The sequence below is a fragment of the Saimiri boliviensis genome, chromosome 18, assembly GCF_048565385.1.
Source record: "Saimiri boliviensis isolate mSaiBol1 chromosome 18, mSaiBol1.pri, whole genome shotgun sequence".
Classification (NCBI taxonomy): domain Eukaryota; kingdom Metazoa; phylum Chordata; class Mammalia; order Primates; family Cebidae; genus Saimiri; species Saimiri boliviensis.
The window spans coordinates 29,122,299-29,145,027 of NC_133466.1; the positions used below are offsets into that span (position 1 = coordinate 29,122,299).

Below are 22,729 nucleotides of genomic sequence, written 5' to 3' on the forward strand. Positions count from 1 at the left end.
GAGCCTCTATCTTTTCATTTATAAACCTGCCATCCACAATGATATCTCTCAATGCATATTGTATTCTTTACTAAAACAAAAGATAAGCAACTACCCATATATTGAGTAAACTCACCAATTAGACCATTGTAAGGAATTTTCTACTAAAGATGCCCTTATAATGATTAACTATATCAGTTTAGTAATGACAAGAATTGAAATTCATTATTCATTTGTTTGTTCAATAGACGTTTATTGTACATTTATTGTGTACCTACTGTGTGCTAAGGATAGCATTCTGGACTCTGGAAATACAACACTAAACAAAATGAACTTGGCTCCTGCCTTCATGGAGCTAGCTTACATTCTATTAAAGGCATATAGATAATAAACACAAACAAGACTAATTTTTCCACAGTAATATGTGTTATTCAGGGAGAAAAACAGAGAGAGATGTGTGATCTTGCTGCTGCTTTAGTTTGGGTAGTCCTAAGAGGGGAAACTGAAGAAGTGATATGTAAACTGAGATTTAACTAAAAGAAGAGAGCGTAGGAAGTCTTGGGAGAATAACCGTTCATAGGCCAACTAAATACTGTAAAAAGAAGACTCAAAGAAGTAACTGGCCCTGCTGAAAGACAAGGGCCAGCATGGCTAGGAAAGAAGGGAACAGAAAGGGTAGATACTGTGAGATGAGAGGTCAGATCTCTTGAGCTTTGCAGGCCAGGATAAGGATTTGAATTTTGTTCTAAATGTAATTTGGGGGCGGTGGGGGGGGGAGGGGTCCTTCGGATAATTTCATGTAAAAGGATGACAAGATTTGTTTTTATAATTTTAAAGAGGCTCCTCTGTCTGCTGCAGGAAGAATTGACTGTAGGGTGGACAGGAGTAAGCATAAGATTGTTGAGTTTGCTGCTGTATACTCTGAGAGATGTTGGTGACTCAGACAAAATGACAGGAGTGGAGGTGAAGAAAATCGTGTGGATTCTGAATAAGTTTCAGTCATTGGACCTTACTAATGGTCAAGATGGTATGAGTATGTCCATGGGTGACAGAAATGGAAAAGCAATAATAATTCCTTGAGCAATTTGTAGAAGATGATACCATGAACAAAGACAGGGAAGACTGAGGAAATAAAGACTTGAATAACAAAAATCAAGAATTCCGATTGGGAAATGTTGAGCTCATGTTACTCTTAGACGTTCAAGGCACTGTCGAGCAGGCAGGTGGATACAAGACTGAAGTTCCAGGGCAGCTCAGGCTGGAGGCATACATCTTGGGATCATCAGCCTGGAGCAGAGCCAGCAGGGGTTCACTCAGAAGAATGTGTGGCTGTGACACTCCGTCTTGAGTACTATTTTTTAAGGACAGGAAGTTGTTGGCAAAGTAGATGGATGACTAACGGCTAGTTGGAAGGAAATCAGGAAAAGTATTCCAGAAGACAAGGTAAAAATTACACATTTAAGTTAGATACATTTTAATGCAGTGCTTTAATGGTAATGATTTTGTCATGTAGTAACTGAGGGGGAAATACAAAAAAAAAAACTAAGAATTTTCCACATATTAACCCTCAGCAAATATATATCAACCACTTATTATAGATAAGATTCAGTGGAAGAGAAACATGCAGTAATTATATCTGTGTTGGAGATAATAGCTAGTAGCTAATTTCTCATTTTTTTCCATGGCCAACTGACTCTTCAGTCTTATAAGGTATTGATATATTATGTAGTAAAGGAAATTAATCACGATATTTTATTAAGCCATACATTGTTGTATGAAGTCTTATTCCATCAAATATTTTAAATATTGAAAAGGAAATAATGGCTATATTAGTATACATTACTATCATTTTAAATGATTTTTCTATTGCTAATAATCACCATCTCTCATATGACTATATTTTAATAATTGAATAAAACAACAACAACTGGGACTCTGGTTAAAAAAAATGTGCTTTTAGAACATGCAATTTAATTACTGGGCTGCTTAATATTTGAGGTCTATTGAAAATATAGAATGAACCTTTTTATTATACAAATTTATTCATTTTTAAAAACAACTAAATGATCATAAAATATTATTTTTTTCCTTTACCTCATATTACAGTAATGTAGCTGTTACCTCTCAGTATGCATTCTAATGAATTTTAACTAACATTTTAATGAGCCAACATTATTATAGACCCAAGGATTAGACAAAATTGAATTTACTGGTATTGAGAAAAGTTCACCAAGAGTTAATTATATTTTTTAAAGATGGAATATAATTCATTTTATGATAAACCATCAAGTATCCTATATGAAAAATTATGCTAAAGGTTGAATAGCATTACACATGTGCTGTGCATAGATATATTCTTCACCACACTTAAAAAATGATATTTTTGTCTTTATATATTCAACACATGAAATAAAAAAGACATAAGCATATCAAAGAAAGTAAACTAAGATTTTTATAATATTAGTTTTTAAAAAAATATTTTCTTTAAGAAAATCTCTATGACGAATTGTTACATTATGATAAGTTTTTATTTTTTAAAGGAAGAATCGTTGATTTACTTTTTTTTTTTTTTTTTTTTTTTTGAGACAGCGTCTCTGTCACCTGGCTGGAGTGCAGTGGTGCTCTCTCAGCTCACTGCAATCTCCGCCTCTCAGGTTCAACCCATTCTCCTCCCAAGTAGCTGGGATTACAGGCATGCGCTACCACACCCAGCTAATTTTTGTGTTTTTAGTAGAGACAGTGTTTCACCACATTGGCCAGGATGGTCTCGATCTCCTGACCTCATTATTTGACCACTTCAGCCTCCCAAAGTACTGAGATTATAGGGGTGAGCCACCTCACCCAGCCTGATTTACTTATTTGAAATAGATTTATAGACTCACACTTATAATTTGAGAGAGAAAAATAACTTTTCATAAAATTGGTAATTTTTGGTAATAATTGATATTTTGGCTTTTACAGAAGATGTCTTGACAGCTGCAAGCCACTCTCACCTAGACCACAGTTGGTGATACTTGCTCCTTCCTTTACAACATCCCCAGTCTTTATCCAGTATTCTACTGAGGCACTGAAGGGACCTAAGTCTCGAATCAAAAGGTTATTATCAAATTTGTCTTTATGCCTCTTGTACCTAGCTCATAGTAGGCCTTCGGTTAATATTAAATGAAAAGAAGGGTCCTTCTTAACACTAAAGAAATTTTAGTCTCCGTCTTTGAAAAAAACTGATTAGTTGAATTGTATATTTTTATCAGGCTTAAGGCCTGGCTTACCAGCATACAACAGATATTTTATTGACATTTACATTTCAAAGCACCTAATTGTGGAAAATTGTCATTTGTGTCACTGACTGATTCTTGTAAGAAACCATGTTTCTATGCTCTCTTTGCAACTTTTTGTGTTGAATCCAGTTGGGAAAGATAGCATAATTTGAAAACACTTTGTGTCAATATACTTTTTCTTTATGCATTGAATTTATGCATTGGTAAATACATGTATTAATGAGTAAATAATACATTTACAGGGTTTTAAAGAATTGTGAAGTAGATGCAGGGAAGTCTTCCTCTCTTATTCTTTACTTTCCAGTATTTTTTTTTTTTTTTCTGCAGAGGCATTAGTTACTATTAGTTTCTTGTGTGTCTTTTCAGAGATTGCTTCATGTGCATGCAAGCACATTCCAGCATGCTTCTTCTCCTTTTGTGATTAATTAAAACATACAATGCATATCCCAAACCCAGCTCTGAAACCTGCTCCTCTAAAAAGCCTTGCTTATGAAAACAATGTTTCTTCCTTTGTACCTTATGGCATCTTTAACATACTTGTCCCCAATAATTCATACTTTCATCGTTCAGTTTGTGGTTTTTTAGTTGGTTATGGTAACTTTTCATAATCTCTTTAGTACCATGAGGGGAACATCTTTCATTGAAATATCTTGTACTCCTAAAGTGTGCTACATAGAGACTGAAACAAAATGTGCAGTACATACTTGAATTTAAAAAGTGGATGGTTGAAAAATAAAACTCTTCTGATACTTAGCAGAACTAGTCTCAACAACTAGAGCTGGTTGAAAAGTGAAAAACAAATACCTAAATTTGTTATCAATTAAACAGAGCAAAATTAAAGGTCTTATTAAAATCAACTTTTAAGTGAACTAAATAAAACTTACAAGGCAAAATTTGTACTTTTTGATTGGGAAGAACCATGATATTAGTACTGTATAACATAAAATAGTACCTCGAAATATGTCTGATTTTGGAATTATATATAAATCCCTACTTCTTAGTACTTATTCACAATGATTATCACTTTTAGCAATTGAATAGTAATTGATTGACCCCTAAGACATTAAGATCTGAAAAATTTTATATATAGGACAGGGTTATTGAAGATTATTATTATTACTGTTATTATTGTTCCTTTTTTGAGACAGTCTTACTCTGTTGCCCAGGCTGGAGTGCAGTGGTGCAATCATGGCTCACTGAATCCTTGACCACTCAGGCTCAAGCAAATCTCCCACCTCAGCCTCCAAAGTAGCTGTGACTACAGGCGCACAGCACTGCGCCTGGCTAGTTTTTGTATTTTTGGTGGAGACAGGGTTTCACCATGTTGCCCAAAATGGTCTTGAACTCCTGAGCTCAAGAGACCCTTCCATCTCATGGCCTGCGAAAGTGCTAGGATTATAGGTGTGAGCCACTATGCCTGGCCTCTTAAAGATTATTAACTATTTGACAGTCAAAGGAATTAAAAATTGACAGTCATTAAACTCATTTAGGAGTAGATTCAAAAGTAAAATTCAAAGTCCTTCTTGTTTACTACACTACTTCTAATTCCTAAGGACAGTAACTCTTTCGTGATCTACTTCCTTTACTTTTCATTGTACTTGTTTACACTTCCTAACAAACCAAAGACAAAGGTTTTTTTTTTTTAAAACCTTCATTTTACAGATGAAAAAGTGGAGGCTCAAATGGCTCAAGGACCTCTAATAATTTAATAATAAAAGTAGGTCATCTTCTGGATAATACAAGTAGCAGAACAGAGACAACCCAGGCCATCTGACCAAGCCCATTATCTTTCCTGCAGTGCTGTGTTGCCTTCCTGCCAAATAGTAGTAGCTCTACAAACACTTGTTAAATGGGAGTTCCAAGTCCCTAAGAGGAACTGGCATATGCTGGAGAGGAAGTAGAGTGCATCCCAGACATAGAGAGCAAACTGTGTTTAGGCCCTAAAAAAGAAAAGAGCATGTTGTGTTTCAGGACCTAAAGAAAGGTCTGAGGAAGTATGGGTCGAATATTACATTTGAGGAAACAAAGAAGAGGCAGTAGAGATTATTTTAGAGGATAGACCACATAGAGTTACATGGGGAGGAAGGGGAATATTCAGCCTGAATTTCCTGGAACGGTCCTGGAATATTTATTAATAGTACTTCCTTTGGATTTCAAAGTGTCTAGTTTGGAAGGTAAAATAGGAAGTTATCCAATTCTTAGGTAATGTTGAATATTTTTCTTTTTAAATTTCATAAAGAATGAATAGATTTCCTCCTTCACTACTTGGGATATTCGAAGGAAAATGAGAAGTCTTTTAGTCTGTACTTCATACCCAGCACTTTTATCAACTGAGCAGCCTCGGTGATTGGTTGTCCAATGATAGATTGAAGCCATTTCTCATAAAGACCCTCACCCTCTAAAGCAAAGGTCTTTCCATTAAGTAAATATGGGGAAAATATGTCAAGGGCAGTATTAAACATGTGCATTACAAATTATTCAATCTGTATATAATATTCTATTATTTAGTATCTACTAATTTATTTCAAAGATTATCCCATTTGCCAACTTCAGATTTTTTGTTGTTGCTGACATTTTAGACCACTTGCCCTACATTCATAATTTAACTGTTCATCAAGAGTACCAAGAAAACAAGGTTCTAATTTTACTATTTGTAGACAGTTTTTAGAGGGTGTAAAGTTAATATGGTGCATTAAAAAAAAAAAAAAAGATTAAGATAGTTTGTGAATTTTAGTGAAGTGGCATAATGAATTGCCTTAATTAGGTCAAAATATTGGAAGTTTAGTGACTTTCTGATAAACCTTATTTATCAAGTTTGGTAGCATTCCAGGAAGAGAAACTAAAACCATCTCGTGCAGCTAAGTAAGTAGGAACTACAATGTAGAGAGTTGCTTCCTCTCCACACAGAAAGGAAATGTTTATGTTTATTTTATGTTTATTTTTATGTGTATTTTTTATCTCCAAGCATTCTAAGAGTGAAAGTGTAGTTAGTCCTCAGGCTAGGAGAAGCAGAGTAGCTGATGGAATAAATATATAGCTAGAGACTCAGAAGACAGTATTATTTATTTTCATACTGCTGAGCACATACTCTATGGATAGGTAAGATGGCTTCAGTGTGTATCAGAGGAAAGGAAGGATTTTATTTTAAAACTCTATACTTAAGAGGACGTCTTTCCAGTTTCACGTAAGATATGAAGGTTTGATTAAAACACCTATGAGTTTAAAAATATTTAAATACTTTTGGGTAAAACACACATATAATTAATTCTCTTCATGAGAACTCAGTATTATATTTTTAAAAGATACTCAGAATTTGTTGTTTGATGCGGTATTTGATTCAGTTTGTCTTTAGGAATACAGGAAATTGTGATTTTCATAAGTAAACAAAAATCTTCAAGCACATTGTTCTCCAATCACTGTCAATGGTGTAATATGAGTTTTCTGAAATAATTTAAATTTGGTATTTAGGAAATTTGCATTTATAAAAAGTACTTGGATATGCTCCTTGCTTCCTCTTCTACTGCTGAACTGTTAAAAGATGGCATTGCTTTTGAAGATTTATGGTAGATGGGTAATGAGATTGCTGAATGTTAACTACTGCATTTGGAATTCATTTAGTAGCAAAAGAAAAGAAGGTTATTGCGATTGGGATAGAGTAGAGAAGTGATAGAGCTATTTTTAATCAGTGAATTTAAAAATCAATATGATACATTTGAATTAGGATACATTTCAAGCCTCTTGTCATGTAGTAATCAAGTTGAACATTTCTTGAAGAATATAGGATGTCAAATTCGATCTATTTCAGCAAAATTCATGATGGTGTAATGCCCATATTCTGTGATGTGAACATATCAAATTTTAATATTGGAAAACTAAGACTAAAAAATCCACTAGCATGTGGAATTTATTTTTTTAAAATTCAAAATTCGAATATAATCTATGTAGTTAGGCTTTGGTTTATATTTCAGTGCAAAAGAGGAACATAAACAGTGCACTCTGAAACTGCTCACTTTCAAGTTTATGGATTATGATGTGATTCATGTGGACCACCTATCTAGGACCTGGCTAATGGTTATGGTTGCAAAATGTGTTGTTAAATAGGTAAAATGATGGAAATTGTGAAATTAGCAGAATCAAGTTCTAAGTCCATAAATATAATATTTCTACTCTATTCAGAGATTTGTTGAGTTTCGGGTAGAGGGGGAAAAAGGTAAAGCAACAGTAGTGTTGAAGGAACTGGCAAAGAAGGTTGACCTTGACCTTCTTTTCCTTTCAACCCTTATTTCATCAGCAGGGGTGAGATTACTTTGAGACCCTGCCAATAGGTAATAAATAACACATAAATTCCAGGATACCCTTGCACTGTAGGGTGCCCTAATGTGTAATAATCCTTAGACTGTTGAGTTTATAACTCATGACATCTGGCAGTTACTTGGCATTGTAATTCATGTTGATCATGCACATCAGAATACACGATGGTAGAGAAATATCAGAGCAATAACACGTTGATACTAGGAGAGGCTAGAATAACAGAAGATGCTGCTGAAGCCATGTACCTCTGTGAAGTGTGCAGTGGAATGCTGTAAAAGCTAATATCTTCAGATAAGGACTGACAAGGTGGGAGGAGAGCGGCGATCTGTTGGGATCCAGAATAATGCAGCACATTAATAGGTATTTGATAACACTCTTTATTTCCTTTATTCAAATGGACAACTATAGCTATAGGTCAGTAAAGAATCCTGAAATTTGGATTTAAATATATGCTTAGGTATATTTTAATGTAAACGTACATGTAAACAAATGTATTGAATTCAAATTTTGTATTAATATATGTAAATAAGGTTTAATACTTTAATTTTCGTTTTTTTTGATCTAATAGTAAGGGCTAAATGAGAAGGGAATGCAGGTAGTTGAGAAAAATGAGAAGCAGTAGGGAAATAAGGCAGGCATTTTACAAAGCACCTGTGACATGCCTACCTGGCACCTAGCAACCCAATTGCTTTGTCTGAAGACCTGAGGCCAATGAGACATCAACCAGACTGAAAAGCTAGAAGCAGACAGATGGCTATTTGTTATCATCCTGTCAATGTAAGTTCTATAAAACTGGTGGGTTTGCTGGCTCTATCATCTATCTGTCGATCTGTCTGTCTATCTATCTATCTATCTATCTATCTATCTATCTATCTATCTGTCTGTCTGTCTGTCTGTCTGCCTATCTAACTATCCCCAAACCAGATCTAAGAAAAGTAAGGAGCAGTATTATAACCTTGAAACAATCTACTGTTTCCCCTTGTTACCGTCTTAAAAAACACCAGTTTTTTTTTTTTTTTTAAATAAGCTAGCCTGTGTAGTTCTTAATTTTAAATTGAATGTATTATATCTTCGAATGTCCAAAGTTGTAAGCATTGCTTTGACCAAGGCAAGAATTTATCCAAACTGGGCAGGTGCTGAAAGGCAGTAACTTATGGAGCAGAACAGAACGTTTTGGTAGCATGGTAGGTTGGGTTTTGTTCTGCAGCTGTGGAAGGCATTGCTGTGAACATGTTTAGGTTAATCCTAGCATTTCTAGAAACTGTCCTCTTCACATGCTGTATTTGGACATAATCTCTAACTTGATCTTGCTCCTTTGAGCTCTCTGGGATTTTAGAGACAGCAATTTTATGTGAACAATTCTGTGGGCAATGGCTCTTTAAGGGAGAAAAAAGAGGAACTGATTAAACATTAATTAGCTTCATCCACAACTTCCTCATAAGCTAATGGATAGGCTATGCAGATCCCTGTCAAATATCACATGTTGGGCTTTGCCAAAAATAGGACTTCCAAGCGTTGAAGGCATGCCAACTGCTGGCTTTTTAACTGCAAACCAAAGGAAATGATTGCCAGAGACAGGCCTAGAGTCTGCCATGGTCAGATGTCACCAGTTTGCAGTGCCACATGTGATCCAAGAGTTTATGAATGATCTCAACACTTGGTCCCCAAGGAGAACATATGCATTACAGAGGTTATGGATACAAATTACAGAGAGCACAATGTTTCCATGCAATTTCTAAGAAGCCTTCAGCAAGTTTTAAACATTAATGGAAAACATTAAGGAAGACTTGGCACTCTTAGCAGGACTCCAAATTATATTGTGGGTGAGTACAGAACATGGCTAAAAAAAGGATTCAAGAATAAAGACTTGGCTAAGAAACTCGAAGCTGGCCATTCCTCTTGTGTGAATTATGTTTGTGTTTGTGTGTTTTATTCCCTGCAGAATAGTAGACTTCACAAAATGCTATGACTTGAAAATGAACAAGTCAGAGGGCATTCTTGTTTATTCAACATGCTCCAATTCATACCGCTGGTTTATCTGGATTATTTGCCCAGGGAATGTGCCTGTACACAGAATCTTGTTGGAGGTGGGGTTGAGAGCTTCTCATTTTGGAGTCGTCAGCATGCTGCAGGGTGCCAGAGTGTCAGCTTGCACAGCGGTCCCAGGATGTCTCCCCACTGAGTTCTTTCTTTCCTATTCCCCTTCTGTGCAGAAGAAACCACTTATGACTTATGCCCACATTTTCAGATGTTATTGTCTATTTAACTGGTGGCTAGCCTGCCTATCCTGGCCATATTTTGTTCACTTGTATCAAATGTAATAAAGTAGTTTCTTGTGAATGACAATATTATTCAGTCTTTTAGTCATTAAAACTTCGGAAAAATACAGGATTATTTTGCCATGTCAGTGGGGAGCTTTTGACTGAAAAGTGAAACTTACAGTGGCTTAAATACGAAAGGAAACATACCTAGAAAGTCCAGAGTTAGCACAGTTTTCAGAATAAATTTGTCCAGCCATGTCCTTAAGAACCCAGATTTTTTACACTCTATTCATAGCCCCAGTTTCATCCTGAGGCTAGAGCTCCCCCTGCGGTCAAAGCATGGCTGCCAACTACAGCCATTTAGTCCAGGAAGTGATTGAGTACTTTCTTCTTATGTAGAGTGCAAGTTCTGAGCTGCAAGCTGGTTGGGACTACACCGAATCATTCCCTATAGTAATGGTGGTGGTGGTGAGAGTGGTGTTGGTAGGGCTGGGGGAATAATCCGTGCCCAGTTGTATGAGTGGCCATCACTTTTTTTTCTCTGAGTCCATTGTAATAATTTACTATGAAATGTATAATTTCTGCTACTAGTTTTTCTGGCTAAACGTAAATCTGTTTTATTCCTTGAGTCATTGATTTCTGACCTTCTTGAACTGTCTGCTTTTATTTTACAGATATATGAGCAGGTAGGTAGGCAAGCCAAGGACTCTATTTCTTAAATCCAAACAACTCAAATTATTCTTCATAAATGACATTTTAAAATCAAATTAAAGCACTGTGGTCTGCTTTATATAATTTTTAAAAAAGGCTGCAGCACACATCTTGAAGAGCACATTAATTCAATCAATCAATCGACAATACTTGATTAACTTCTCTGGTGCCCTTCAACTTGGGAGCTCTTTGGAGTGTTACCCAGTCCAGTGAAGTAGATGGGGAAAATCTGTTCAGATAAGGGAGTCCAAAGTTGACACTAAAGGAACAGTATGTACTTCATAAAGGACTAAGCAAAAGTAAGAGAACAAAGGGACAGCTAGGAGTTAGTTTCAGGCAGAAAGATCATCATATGCCAACATATGATAATAATTAGGTATTCCTTCATATCCCTAGGGCATGGAGGTTACAGAAATGTCCCTGATGAGCCTGGAGATGTATGCAGGGACCTGATTCCAGACAACATTTGAAATCATATTAAAGAGAGAATTTTATCTTAAGAGTCATTAAAAAGTGTTAAAAGGGGAATTGACATGATCACATTTGCATTTTAGCTAACTCATATACCCGCAATGGAAAGTTTAAAGGAGAAATCAGAGAAAAAGGTCAAATAGGATATTCTTACAGTAATTCAAGGGAGATATAAGGACATTCTGAACTAGGGCAGTGGAGAGAGGATAAATAGACCTAGGTGATATGGCAAATCAGTGCAGCATAATGACTGTGTGTAGATTCTAGTGTCGGACACACTGGATTCAAATCCTGTACTTACCTAACACAGTAGATGAGGCTCCAATGACCTATTCTATGTCCATGATGCTATATTTGGTATATAGTATATACTCACTAAATTTTATCTATCATTATAGAACAAGTTATTTTAAAAATAGATTACAAGTGTCATATGTGCCTGTTAATTAATTTTTAAAAGCAAGTTTAAAAAAAATTCTTACTGCAAATCAGCACATAATTATATATATTGTATATGTGCATGAGTAAAAGTTCCTGAGTATCCTTCTATGTATCATAATTTACTGAAACTGCATTCATAATCTAAAATGTATGTCATATAAGCATCTGCTTGGGACTAGACTTCAGTCTTCTAGGAGAAGCGTGGATGTCACTGTACCGCAGAGCTCCAGCAGTTCTGACACACATACACAGACAAAATCTGCCTGAAAGAAAGCCTTGTGTTCAGTGTTGTTTGGATTGCCTGTGGGTTTCAACTGCTGTTGGCCATACCTTTCATTACAATTACTTCTTAGATCATCTTTCTCGTAATATTTAGTTGGTTGTGGACGGTATTCTTTATTTAATGATGTGTGCCAATCAGTAAACTTTTAGGCTTTACACTTCTAATAATTTTAGTTGGGATCATGTGCATGTTGTGGTTTAGAAATGTGTCTTTCAGAAGTTCATTAATTATATATACTCATCTCATTGTCATTGATAATTCTTTTAATCAACGATGTTGGAAATAGCTGAGTAGCGATTTGCCTAAACTGAGGTTTTTTTTAAAAAAAAAGTCTAAGAACTATTGATTTAAGACAAAACAGAGAGGTTTGGGGTGGGAAAGAATATGGGATTATAAGGAAGAAGGAGTCAAAGATGTAAGCTCTAAAATCACAACTGGACATAAAACTGTTTTTTGGGGTTTTTTGTTTGTTTGTTTTTGAGATGGAGTCTTGTCTGTCACCCAGGCTGGAGTTCAATGGCACAATCTCAGCTCACTGCAACCTCGCTAATTTTTGTATTTTTCGTAGAGATGGGATTTCACCACATTGGTCAGGTTGGTCTCGAACTCCTGACCTCATGATCCACCTGCCTCAGCCTCCCAAAGTGCTGGGATTACAGGCATGAGCCACCGTGCATCGCCTGGACGTAAAGCTTTTTAAAGATACTCTATTAGTTACCTACTAGTTCATAACAAATTACTACAAAATCCAGTGGTGACTCAAGGGTTTTTGGACTGAAAGCCTTGGTTTCTTGCCAGCTGTCAGCTGGAAGCTGACATCAGGTCCTTGCCAAATGGGTTTCTCCATTCTGCAACATGGCACCCTGCATAATCCGAGGAAGTATATGAGAAGAGAGTAAGAGGAGTTCAGACTTTCCCCCTAAAGATTCAATAACTTAGTCTGCTGAAATACACTGGCAGTAGACATATTAGCAGGAGAAAAAAAAAAAAAAGGCTACATATTTACTATGCACACGTGTGCATAGAAGCCACACAAAATATGAGACTGAAAGAAAGGTTAAATACTTGAAGCTTAATTACTCTCTTCATAGAGTAGAGGGAAGTGGGGGGGTACAGGCAATTTTAGAAGAAGAAGAAGTGATTTTTAGAGGAGAGGAATGGGCCTGAGGAACAAAGGGTAGCCTGGGACAAAGTTTCCCTGGGCTCTGGGTGTAGTGTCAACTCTGGTCTTTCTTCCTGCAGTATGCATCAATTTCCCGTTTAATGAGATATCTGAGGAAGGAATCCAAATAATTGAATATCTTCTGGAGGATAGGATCTTTAGGTAGATAGGGGATTTTAGAGAAAGCTCTTTCCTCCATTTGCTTCTCACTGGGTACTCTTAGTTTAAAGTCTAAAGTGGCTTATTTTGGGGTATCATTTTCTAAGACAGAGACAGAGAGAGAAAGAGTGCAAAAACATGAACGTCACAATTTTTTTTTTTTTTTTTTTTTTTTTTAAGACAGAGTTTCGCTCTTGTTACCCAGGCTGGAGTGCAATGGCGCGATCTCGGCTCACCGCAACTTCCGCCTCCTGGATTCAGGCAATTCTCTTGCCTCAGCCTCCTGAGTAGCTGGGATTACAGGCACGTGCCACCATGCCCAGCTAATTTTTTGTATTTTTAGTAGAGACGGAGTTTCACCATGTTGACCAGGATAGTCTTGATCTCTTGACCTCGTGATCCACCCGCCTCAGCCTCCCAAAGTGCTAGGATTACAGGCGTGAGCCACCGCACCTGGCCCCACAATTTTTTTTATAACCTGATCTTGGAAGTGGCATCCTATCACTTTGTAACATTCTGTTTATCAAAGGTAAATCACTAGGTCTAGTTCATGCTAAGGGGAGGGGATATACAAAGGGAGTAAATCTCAGAAGGGAGTGAGCATTGGAGGATAGAGCAAGGGCCTACCACAGGCACTATTATGCCATTCCTGTTCATGTATTTCTTAACCAGTTCACAGGTGAGTGTTGAGCACATTGTAGTATTCAATACATACTTGCAGATTTTTAATTTGTTAAAAACCTCTGTCATAAATATGAACGATATTGTATCAAGTACTCTTGTAATTTAGAATGTTCCACTTTTCCAAAACAATTTCCTAAGTCATGGTGCATCCCAATGTAAAAAACATTTAAATCTAATTGAGGTAATATTAAGACTAGCTGAGTGAACTCTTTATATGTGTTTTCCAGCTCACATATAGAAATGAGTATTTGGATTCTAGTCATTTACATATCCACCCCACCCCAGCCATGGAGATTTGAAACCCTGTATTCTAACTTAGATGTACCTATTATATCCTTTTTTTAACGTAATTTTAAAAATTGCATTTTTATTTGATGAGTAATTGTATGTATTTACTGAGTATAATGAACACCTGTTAGGAAATCTATTATCTGAAAGATGAAAGGTAAGTATTGGCAAGGGTATTGGGAAAGGGAACCCTTGTATATTTTGTTGGGACTCAGAAACTGATTTTCTGATATATGGCACTGAAGCAGTGTCTTTTGTCTGGGGTGATACCCTGTGTTCGTTGACTCCTGCCAAGGAAATCAAGGACATGGACACACAAGGAGTAAGTTTAAGAGCAGAAGTTTAGGCCGGGTGCGGTGGCTCACACCCATAATCTCAGCACTTTGGGAGGCCGAGGCCAGTGGATCAGGAGGTCAGGAGATCTAGACCATCCAGGTCAACACGTTGAAAACGGATCTCTAACTAAAAATACGAAAAATTAGCTGGGCATGGTCGCACACCTCTGCAGTCCCAGCTACTCAGGGAGGGGCTTAGTTAGGAGAATCCCTGGAAGCCGGGAGGCGGAGGTTGCAGTGAGCCAAGATTGCACCACTGCTCTCCAGCCTGGGCAACAGAGCAAGAGCAAGACTCCATCTCCAAAAAAAAAAAAAGAGCAGATCTCCCAGTTTGGAACGTCTTCGCTGTGGCTAACACTTTCTTTCCTTTATCAGCTACGATAAAGGGCACAGGGCATGATCCAAGGCAGAAATTAATAATTAGTATAAAAATGGGAATTGATAGATGATATTTCATTTTACTTTTCTTACATTTATAAATGTACATACAGACCTCAGAAACAAACAAATATCAGAACATACACATCTTCCTTTAAAATTTGAGAATAGTAAGAATGACTTTACTCCTTTTCCTAAAATAAGTTCTTGCCTTACTATGCTGGAACCTGCTGAAGAGCAAGAGAGAGAGAGAGAGAGAAGAAAATATTATAAAATCCGGAAGACTTAGGGTAAAAGAAGGGATGTTACTAAACACAAACGAATTTACCGAGTACCATAGAGCATATTACAAGTTGAAGAGGGTACAGTACCAATTATATCATTATCTCACCCTCCTCTCTGGGTGAATAGTCTGAAAGCCTAAAATTACAGTTGATGTTGGATTTCTTGGCTTCATTTGCAAATCGGAGTCATTTTCCCGCTTTTTGTTGAATGCCATAAACACATGTTTTATTGTTAAAGAGAAGCAGTCCTTACAGTTTGTTATGATATTTTTCTTCTTTGTGTCCCTCATGTCAAAGGGCTTTAAAAAAAAAATTGGACTGTAGCAAATTGGTGTAACATTGTATTTCTGAATGATTTGCAATGGTTTTAAGAACCATTTGTGCTGAGGCTTTCTGGCATGTTATTTTTCAGGAGACCAGTTCTGGAGAAGGTCCTTCAACTGGCCAGATGTGCCATTTTGGAACAGATTGAGGGCCTGCCAAAACACCATTTGCTGCCAGTACAGGATATTTTAGGGGTGCTCATCACCCTGTTACCATATTTTTGCACTTCTTAACGTTGCATAAATAGGCAGCTGTTCTGTATTTAGAATATAAATGATCACCAGCTTGCTCTCCCAGGAGGATTTACCTGCAAGAGGGAACTACAGTGTTAACCCCTTCTCATCAGTTGCATGAATGTCACGTTTAAATGCACACTTTCCTCAGCCCATTCAGAAGCAAATCCTTACACATATAAATCACACCTTTCTTGCCAGTTAGACAAGGGGGCCAAAAATGTGCAGTTCACAGTGCTAAAATGAAACACATTTCTTCAGCAGTGAAAGCACTAAATTAATCAGCTTATAAACCGAGAGTGAACAATTCGTGCTGAATTATTTCTTACTGCTCCTTCACTAAGAGAGAAGGTTCTCTAATCTCATAAAGGGCCGTGACTTCATTAAGATGGAAAACCGTGTGAAAGGATGTGTTGCAGGAGACAAGAAAAGAAAAACCCTAAAAGTCACTCAGTTGTCTCTCGAGCTATTTTAAGGACAGGGATTTTTTTTATTTATTTGGAGAATGGCAATTAACCTATAGACTTGGCACAACAGAGAAGCAGAGTGCTGAAGCGGCTCTCATTACAGGACACGGAAGGCAGTTGGTTTGACCTAATCCCCACTTGCAGCACGTGATTTACATAACAGGCTAGCACAAGCTACCTAATGTTGATTTCCAACAGCTTGATGCGTGTGTGTTTCTGGGGGTGTGTGTGTGTGTGTGTGTGTGTGTAGTTTCATTTTACCTCAAGGTACTTTGGAACCAAACACGTCAGGGTTGGAATGTCCAAGAGCAGAAATAGTGAAGGCAGTCAGGAAAAGCAGAGGCAGTTATGGCATATGGTACATTTGCTGGTTTAAACTACTTTCGTGAATGTTTACCCTAAAATTGGTGTAGCTCTGATTTATCACATAAAAGCAGTCTGATAGGGCTGAGCCACCTCTCCAAGCTTTTCTTCTTGTCAGGAGCAGAGAAGCACAGGCAGATAGATAGGTGACATTTGGAGAGCTAGGCATGCCAGATTTTCAGTGGTTACAGTGGAGGTCCAACCTGCTGTTCTCCTTAATGAAAGGAGGGAAATTTCAGACAGGCAAAACTGCTATAAGGGATATCTCTTGCCCTGAATGTCACGCTGCCCAGATGTCACTCGGCAGGTGGAGATGCAGAGAGAATGAAAATGTAGCCCTGCCTATGTGGGTGCTAGCACGCTGTAAGGGTGAACTGTGAGTCTGTCTTCTGAAGTATAATGAAAACAGTGTGGATCTTGTCTGCGTTTATGCCACGTGAAAGGACTTTCTCAAAGAATTCTCACCCTGCTTCCCCTTACACACCAGTAGGCTTGCAGGCTCACAAACCACGTGTGTGTGTGTGTGTGTGTGTGTGTGTGTGTGTGTGATTTTCTTTACAGAAAATAGAATCATACTAATGAAGGATTCTGCACCTTGCTTTTTTATTCAATCACAGAACTGTACATACATATTCTTCATTTTTTAAGACTTCATTTTTAAAATGGAAATTTTGAGCAAAGGTGCATGATCATTTAGTCAGCCATTCTTCTGTTGTTGACCATTCATGTTGGCTCTAGAAGATTTTAAGGGGAATGTAGCTATATTCTCAGTAAAAATCCAGGCAATTTTGACTAGAACAAGGTAGCCAGGCTTGAAGTTACCTTGTACAACAAAAAGCTTCCATTACTGTCGTTGAGTTTTCTTTTCCTGTAATTATGTTTCCTCAGTGTTACGAGATGACTTCCGACAAAACCCCACAGATGTTGTAGTGGCAGCTGGAGAGCCTGCAATCCTGGAGTGCCAACCTCCCCGGGGACACCCAGAACCCACCATCTACTGGAAAAAAGACAAAGTTCGAATTGATGACAAGGAAGAAAGAATAAGTGTGAGTTAAATTAAAATCACGGCCCACAGAGATTGAATTCTCAGTCTTAAAATAGATGTATTTTATTCTTTGATTTACTATTAATATAATTGTATTTGAATGTGAATTACAATTTACATGCCTTGAAAAGACTTAAAAATATTGGGATGAGACTACAAAGAGACAAAAATTATGTAAATCAAGTGTAGAGGAAATATTAATAATTACACCAATCTGAATTGTATCTTTACACTACAATATTGATGTTTTAGCTCTTTTACAAAATCTCCAGAAGCTTCTATTGATCACATAGTATGAGTTTTAAAGTATAAATGACAGCCATAAACCATATTAACTACATCTAATTTTGTGCCACTTTCCAAAATTATAAGTGAAAATAATTTAAGATGATGAAAATCTCAAATGTTTTTTTCCAGTTTTTCCAATTAAATAATATTTCTAACAGCAAAATTTTATACATGAATTGATTTAAAAGCAAAGTGAATAGATATGAAATAATATCAAATTCAAAATAGCTGACTGATTCTGCATGTTAGCTCATGTAGAAAAATAACTCTGTTTTCAAAGGAAATTGATAATGAGGTTCATCAGTTGATTAAAATTCAAAATGAAATGCACAGAAACAGGGAAATGGCATGTAATCATTTTATTTCTTCAGAGGATCCACGCAACATTTGTATGTGAGGTTTTTAAGCAAGAACAATCTCACAGAAATAGTGTATATAATGGTTTAACTTTCTGATATTATTCAGTAGTATAATTTTTATATTCAATACAACTAAGAGTGAATATAGTTTAAGATAATTTATTATTTGACTGAATAAATGTGTCATTTTAATGAAAATTGATAAAGTATTGGTATCTATTATTTTAAAAATATGTTTATTACAAATGAGGATTTTTTTGTATGTGCATAGTGTGATTACAACATAAAATAGAACCAGATACGCTATGGAAGAGACGAAAACATGTATTCATGTGTTTCTGCTATAGAGGCAAAGATAATTTTTCCCTTCACCCTCTAAAGGCTTGTCTTTTAGTCTGCTGAAATAAACTGGCAATAGACAGTTTAATGGAAGGAGAAGCATACGAATGTATTTATATATAAGTGCAAGGGAATCATACAAAGCATAAAACTCAAAGAAGGGCTAGATGGTTGCAGCTTAATTACCCTCTTCATAGGATAGAGGAAAGTGGGGATACTCTGCAATTTTATAGGAGGATTAAATGATTTTCCGAGGAGATGAATGGGTCCAACAAACAACCAAAAGCCTGAGAGGAAGTTCCTCTGGCTTCTGGGAGAGGTGGTGACAAGTTCTGGGACTACGAGGGACAGAACTGCACTGCAAACAGAGGTTGTCTTATTGTGTAGATAAAGGCTCTCAGGTAACAACTGGAAGAAGAATAGTTGAGCAGTCTGTCCAATAGGCATGGTAATGACCTTTAGTTTTTCTTTTGTGATTAATCTTTGCAGGTTAAGGAGATATCAGATAGGGGATTTTAAGACCCTTGTGTTTCTTTTGGAAGAACTTTTCTCACACAGATAAGGAAACTTCAGAGAGCTGCCCTCTCTGTTCTTGGGGCAAAGGGGAGGGGAGAAACAAAGGAATGTCAGAGAGACATTGATACTGAGGCCGCTTCTAAGGACTTACAATCTCCTTCAGTTCAAAGTACTCAGAAAGCCAAAGCACCACATTTTGGGGTATCGTTTTCTGAGACCCAAAACTAGTTTGACTGTAAACACTGTGATACCTACACTGCAAAGAGAGTTTTGTTCTCAGTAGTCTTGCTTGGGTACCAAATTTATGAAAATGTTCTACTGATGATGGAGTAAAATCAGTGTTTCTGGATTGGTAGTTTATGTTGACAGCATTTAGATCTTGCCTATTTAAAGGTGTGCTGGCAGCTGAGTAATTTAGGACAACCTTACTCACAAGTCTGGCAATTTGTTGACTCGCAGCTGGGTATGTGGGTTCCCCTCCTCATGATCTCTAATTTTCCAGCAGGCTAGTTCAGTCTGGTTCCCATGTTGGTCTCAGGGTTCTGACTGCAGCAAGAGAAGGCAAGACACGGTGGTCAAGTGTTCTGGAAAATCTTTCCTGACAAGAAACCCAAGCGGCACTCAGGGGATCAGAGGAACACAGTTTATTACGCCCGTGGGCCCAGAAGGGTTCACACCCAAAAGTCTGGACCCCAGCTAAGAAAAGTACACAGTTTATAGAGGTAAAGGGGCGGGGGAGTTAACTCAGGGCTTTAGACAACAAGACAGTTTCTCTTAAGGTTTTCCAGTTAGTAAACAATAAGCTGAGGTACAGAAGCAGAAAGAGGCAGTTACTAACAAAAACGGGCAGTTTTAAAATAGGGACGGTTGCTGACTATGTGCTAACAAAATCCTGGGCAAAATTTCCACCTCACAGGAACCTTTCTTGCAATGAAATACTTGGTTTCATTCCATTGGTCAAATCAAGACATATTACCTAGCTCTCAGCTTCAAATGGAGAAGTGACCTTCTTAGCCATTTTTATAACCTCTCATTTCATTCTACCAGAAAGAGTTGAGAATAGGTTGATGATCTTTTCCTCCTATGTTAAAAAAAAAAAAAAAAAAGTTGAAAATCCCTTTCTATAACACGACAAGTTGTGAATCTTGAAACATCTCTGATAAGAGCCAACCTACATGAGTTGTGTTTGTCTGTGAAATTAAAAAATGTCGGAGAAAACCAACATGTTCTTATCTTGAATTTCTTCAAGAACACTCAATCATTGTAAAGCTAATATTGAATTAAATTAACACGCACACAGACACACACACACAAAACTGGAAAAGAAACTATGAGTTATACATTTACTGAAAGCCTAACTCTGCTTTAATGTTCTCTTTAGCAAATGTATATTTTAGTATTATTGCATTTTTTTTTTCAGCCAATAAATCCTTCTCATTTAAGAAATCTTCAAGGGAAAACTATTAGATACTAATGATTTATACCAATATATATATAATCATTTTATAAATTGTCATAGTTTTTATCCAACCTGCTGTTTTCACCAAGAATTGTATCTTAAATACAATTAAGATTAGATAAATGTGATTAATACTAACAGTTGAAATGTGAATTCTAGGGAGGCAAAGATTTTTACTGTTTGATTTACTACTGTATCCTAAGTGTCTGGAATACTACCTACCCCACATAAATCCCACATAAATACCATATATGTATATGTATATATATATATATATATATATATATATATATATATATATAATCCCTCTGATTCAGCTGGATTTTATTAGATTATTTAAAAGGAATATCTAGTGTTTCTTTCTGATGACAAATGACAATAGCAATTTCTTAAAATGAATTTCAGTATGAAAACTAACAACCGGAAATTAGTGGGGTCAGTTACAAGACTCAAAATTGGATCAGGAAAGAGAGGACAGCTGCCTTGAAGAAATATTTTCTATGAAGAAAATATGGAAACTTATATTGAGGGAGAATGTAAGAAAAGAAAGCATACCTGCAAATGCCAAAATAATGGGAGAATTTTTTCCTTTGGGAAACAAATATGCTTAAATACTCAAAACTATTGATTAATGACCTTTTGTTTTCTATTTTGTTCTCTTTTCTTTCCCTTCTCTTTTCTTTTTGTTTGATTTTAATAGATCCGTGGTGGAAAACTGATGATATCCAATACCAGGAAAAGTGACGCGGGGATGTATACTTGCGTTGGTACCAATATGGTGGGAGAACGAGACAGTGACCCGGCAGAGCTGACTGTCTTTGGTAAAACTTTATTCTGAATTATAAATTTTTATTTGTATCAACTTTCTTTGCTTTTAAGTGTTATTAACATTAAAAACAAAGCCGTTTATAGACAGTTACTCATGCCTTGTGGTAGGAAGTGACAAATTAGAATTATCTGACTTTCTGTCTTTCTAATAAAAGCTTTGATGTAAAGAAAAAATTATTTGTAACTTTAATTCGCCTACATTGTCAATATATTTGTAAGATTTTGCAGCTCATCAAAATGTAAAAATATGCTCTTTCTCAAAGTCTATTTGAGATATTACATCTATCTAAAGTTTATCACTCGTTCTACTCTGATGCATTTATCAGGTAGCTATTATGTACAAGACACAGGGTAAGGTTTTTAAAACTTAGGGAGTTTGGAACAAAAAACTTATTTTCCAGTTTTTAGAAATTCAAACTGATGTATTTTTAATTTCAACTCTTGACAAAAATACTATGTATGCACATATATAAATTCAATATTAGGAAAAGGACCCTCAAAATAAGGTATTTTGTTATGACATTCATGTTTCTTCAACTTTAAAAACCAAGGCTCCCCTTAGCTGGAGAAATGCGATTAGTAGCTTAAAAATTGATTAGAGCCATATAACATAACCGGTGGATAAAGTATCAGAAAAGACAAAACTTGGGACGAATAAAGATGGCCAAGGAAACAAAGTAAGAAAAATACTGCAGGGAAACTGAAAGATTGAAAAAGATATAAAATGACAAAAAATTGGAGAAAATAGATATTCTAAAGACACTTGAAAATGGAACACTCTTTTAGGATACATTGAAGTTCTATTCAAATCTCTGCATAGACACACATATTTATAGACACGCATACATGTACATATATGTATGTATGTATATGTACATGTGTATATCTACAATCTTCACTAAACATTTTACTAATGCAGATATTATGTGATTTTTTTAAGTGCAAAGAAGTCTGTGATTTTTAAATTATTTTTCAGTGCGAGTGAAATAATCCTCTACTTCTGTGCATGATATAAAATTCCTTTTTCTGGTCATTACTTCAGGACATACCCAAGTGTAGCACCAAAGTCCTGCATAGGTCCCTAAAGAAACTTACTTTGCAGTTTGGGAGCTGCCTCTATGGTGTAATGGTAGTGACACTGTAGAAAGAGCTGTATTCTGATTTCCATTTTATTTCCAGAGTTAAGATTGTGCTTTATGCATATGTACCAGAATGCAGGCCTCTCGTTTCAATCATTCTGAGCACCAGGTAATCTCTGGTAACACCCCCTGTGGCTACTAAGCAGCTTGACGTCCCAAACGACAAAGCTAGGAGAAATCCCATAATTCATTAAAGGAATTGAATAGAAAAAAAATAAAATTGTTCAAAGTATTCATGTAAATTTCTCTCCTGCAGAGCTCAGACAAGTGTCAGTTTGCCCCTACATTTCATGCAGTCATTTATAAGAGTCTCAAGATGTGCTCCACTCTGTAATGAATAAAAC

The 22,729-nt window shown here is 36.4% G+C and overlaps 1 protein-coding gene across 17 annotated transcripts in view; it reads left to right on the forward strand.

The window, feature by feature from the left end:
- The window catches only part of ROBO2 (roundabout guidance receptor 2), a 1,294,416-nt gene that overhangs the window by 1,110,071 nt on the left and 161,616 nt on the right, over positions 1 to 22,729 (forward strand). For all 17 annotated transcript variants that reach the window (XM_074389490.1, XM_074389491.1, XM_074389492.1 and 14 more), the window contains exons 3-4: positions 17,301 to 17,458; positions 21,119 to 21,239. In XM_074389490.1, coding sequence (XP_074245591.1) covers positions 17,301 to 17,458; positions 21,119 to 21,239 — 279 coding nt within the window. The remainder of the gene's footprint in view (positions 1 to 17,300; positions 17,459 to 21,118; positions 21,240 to 22,729) is intronic.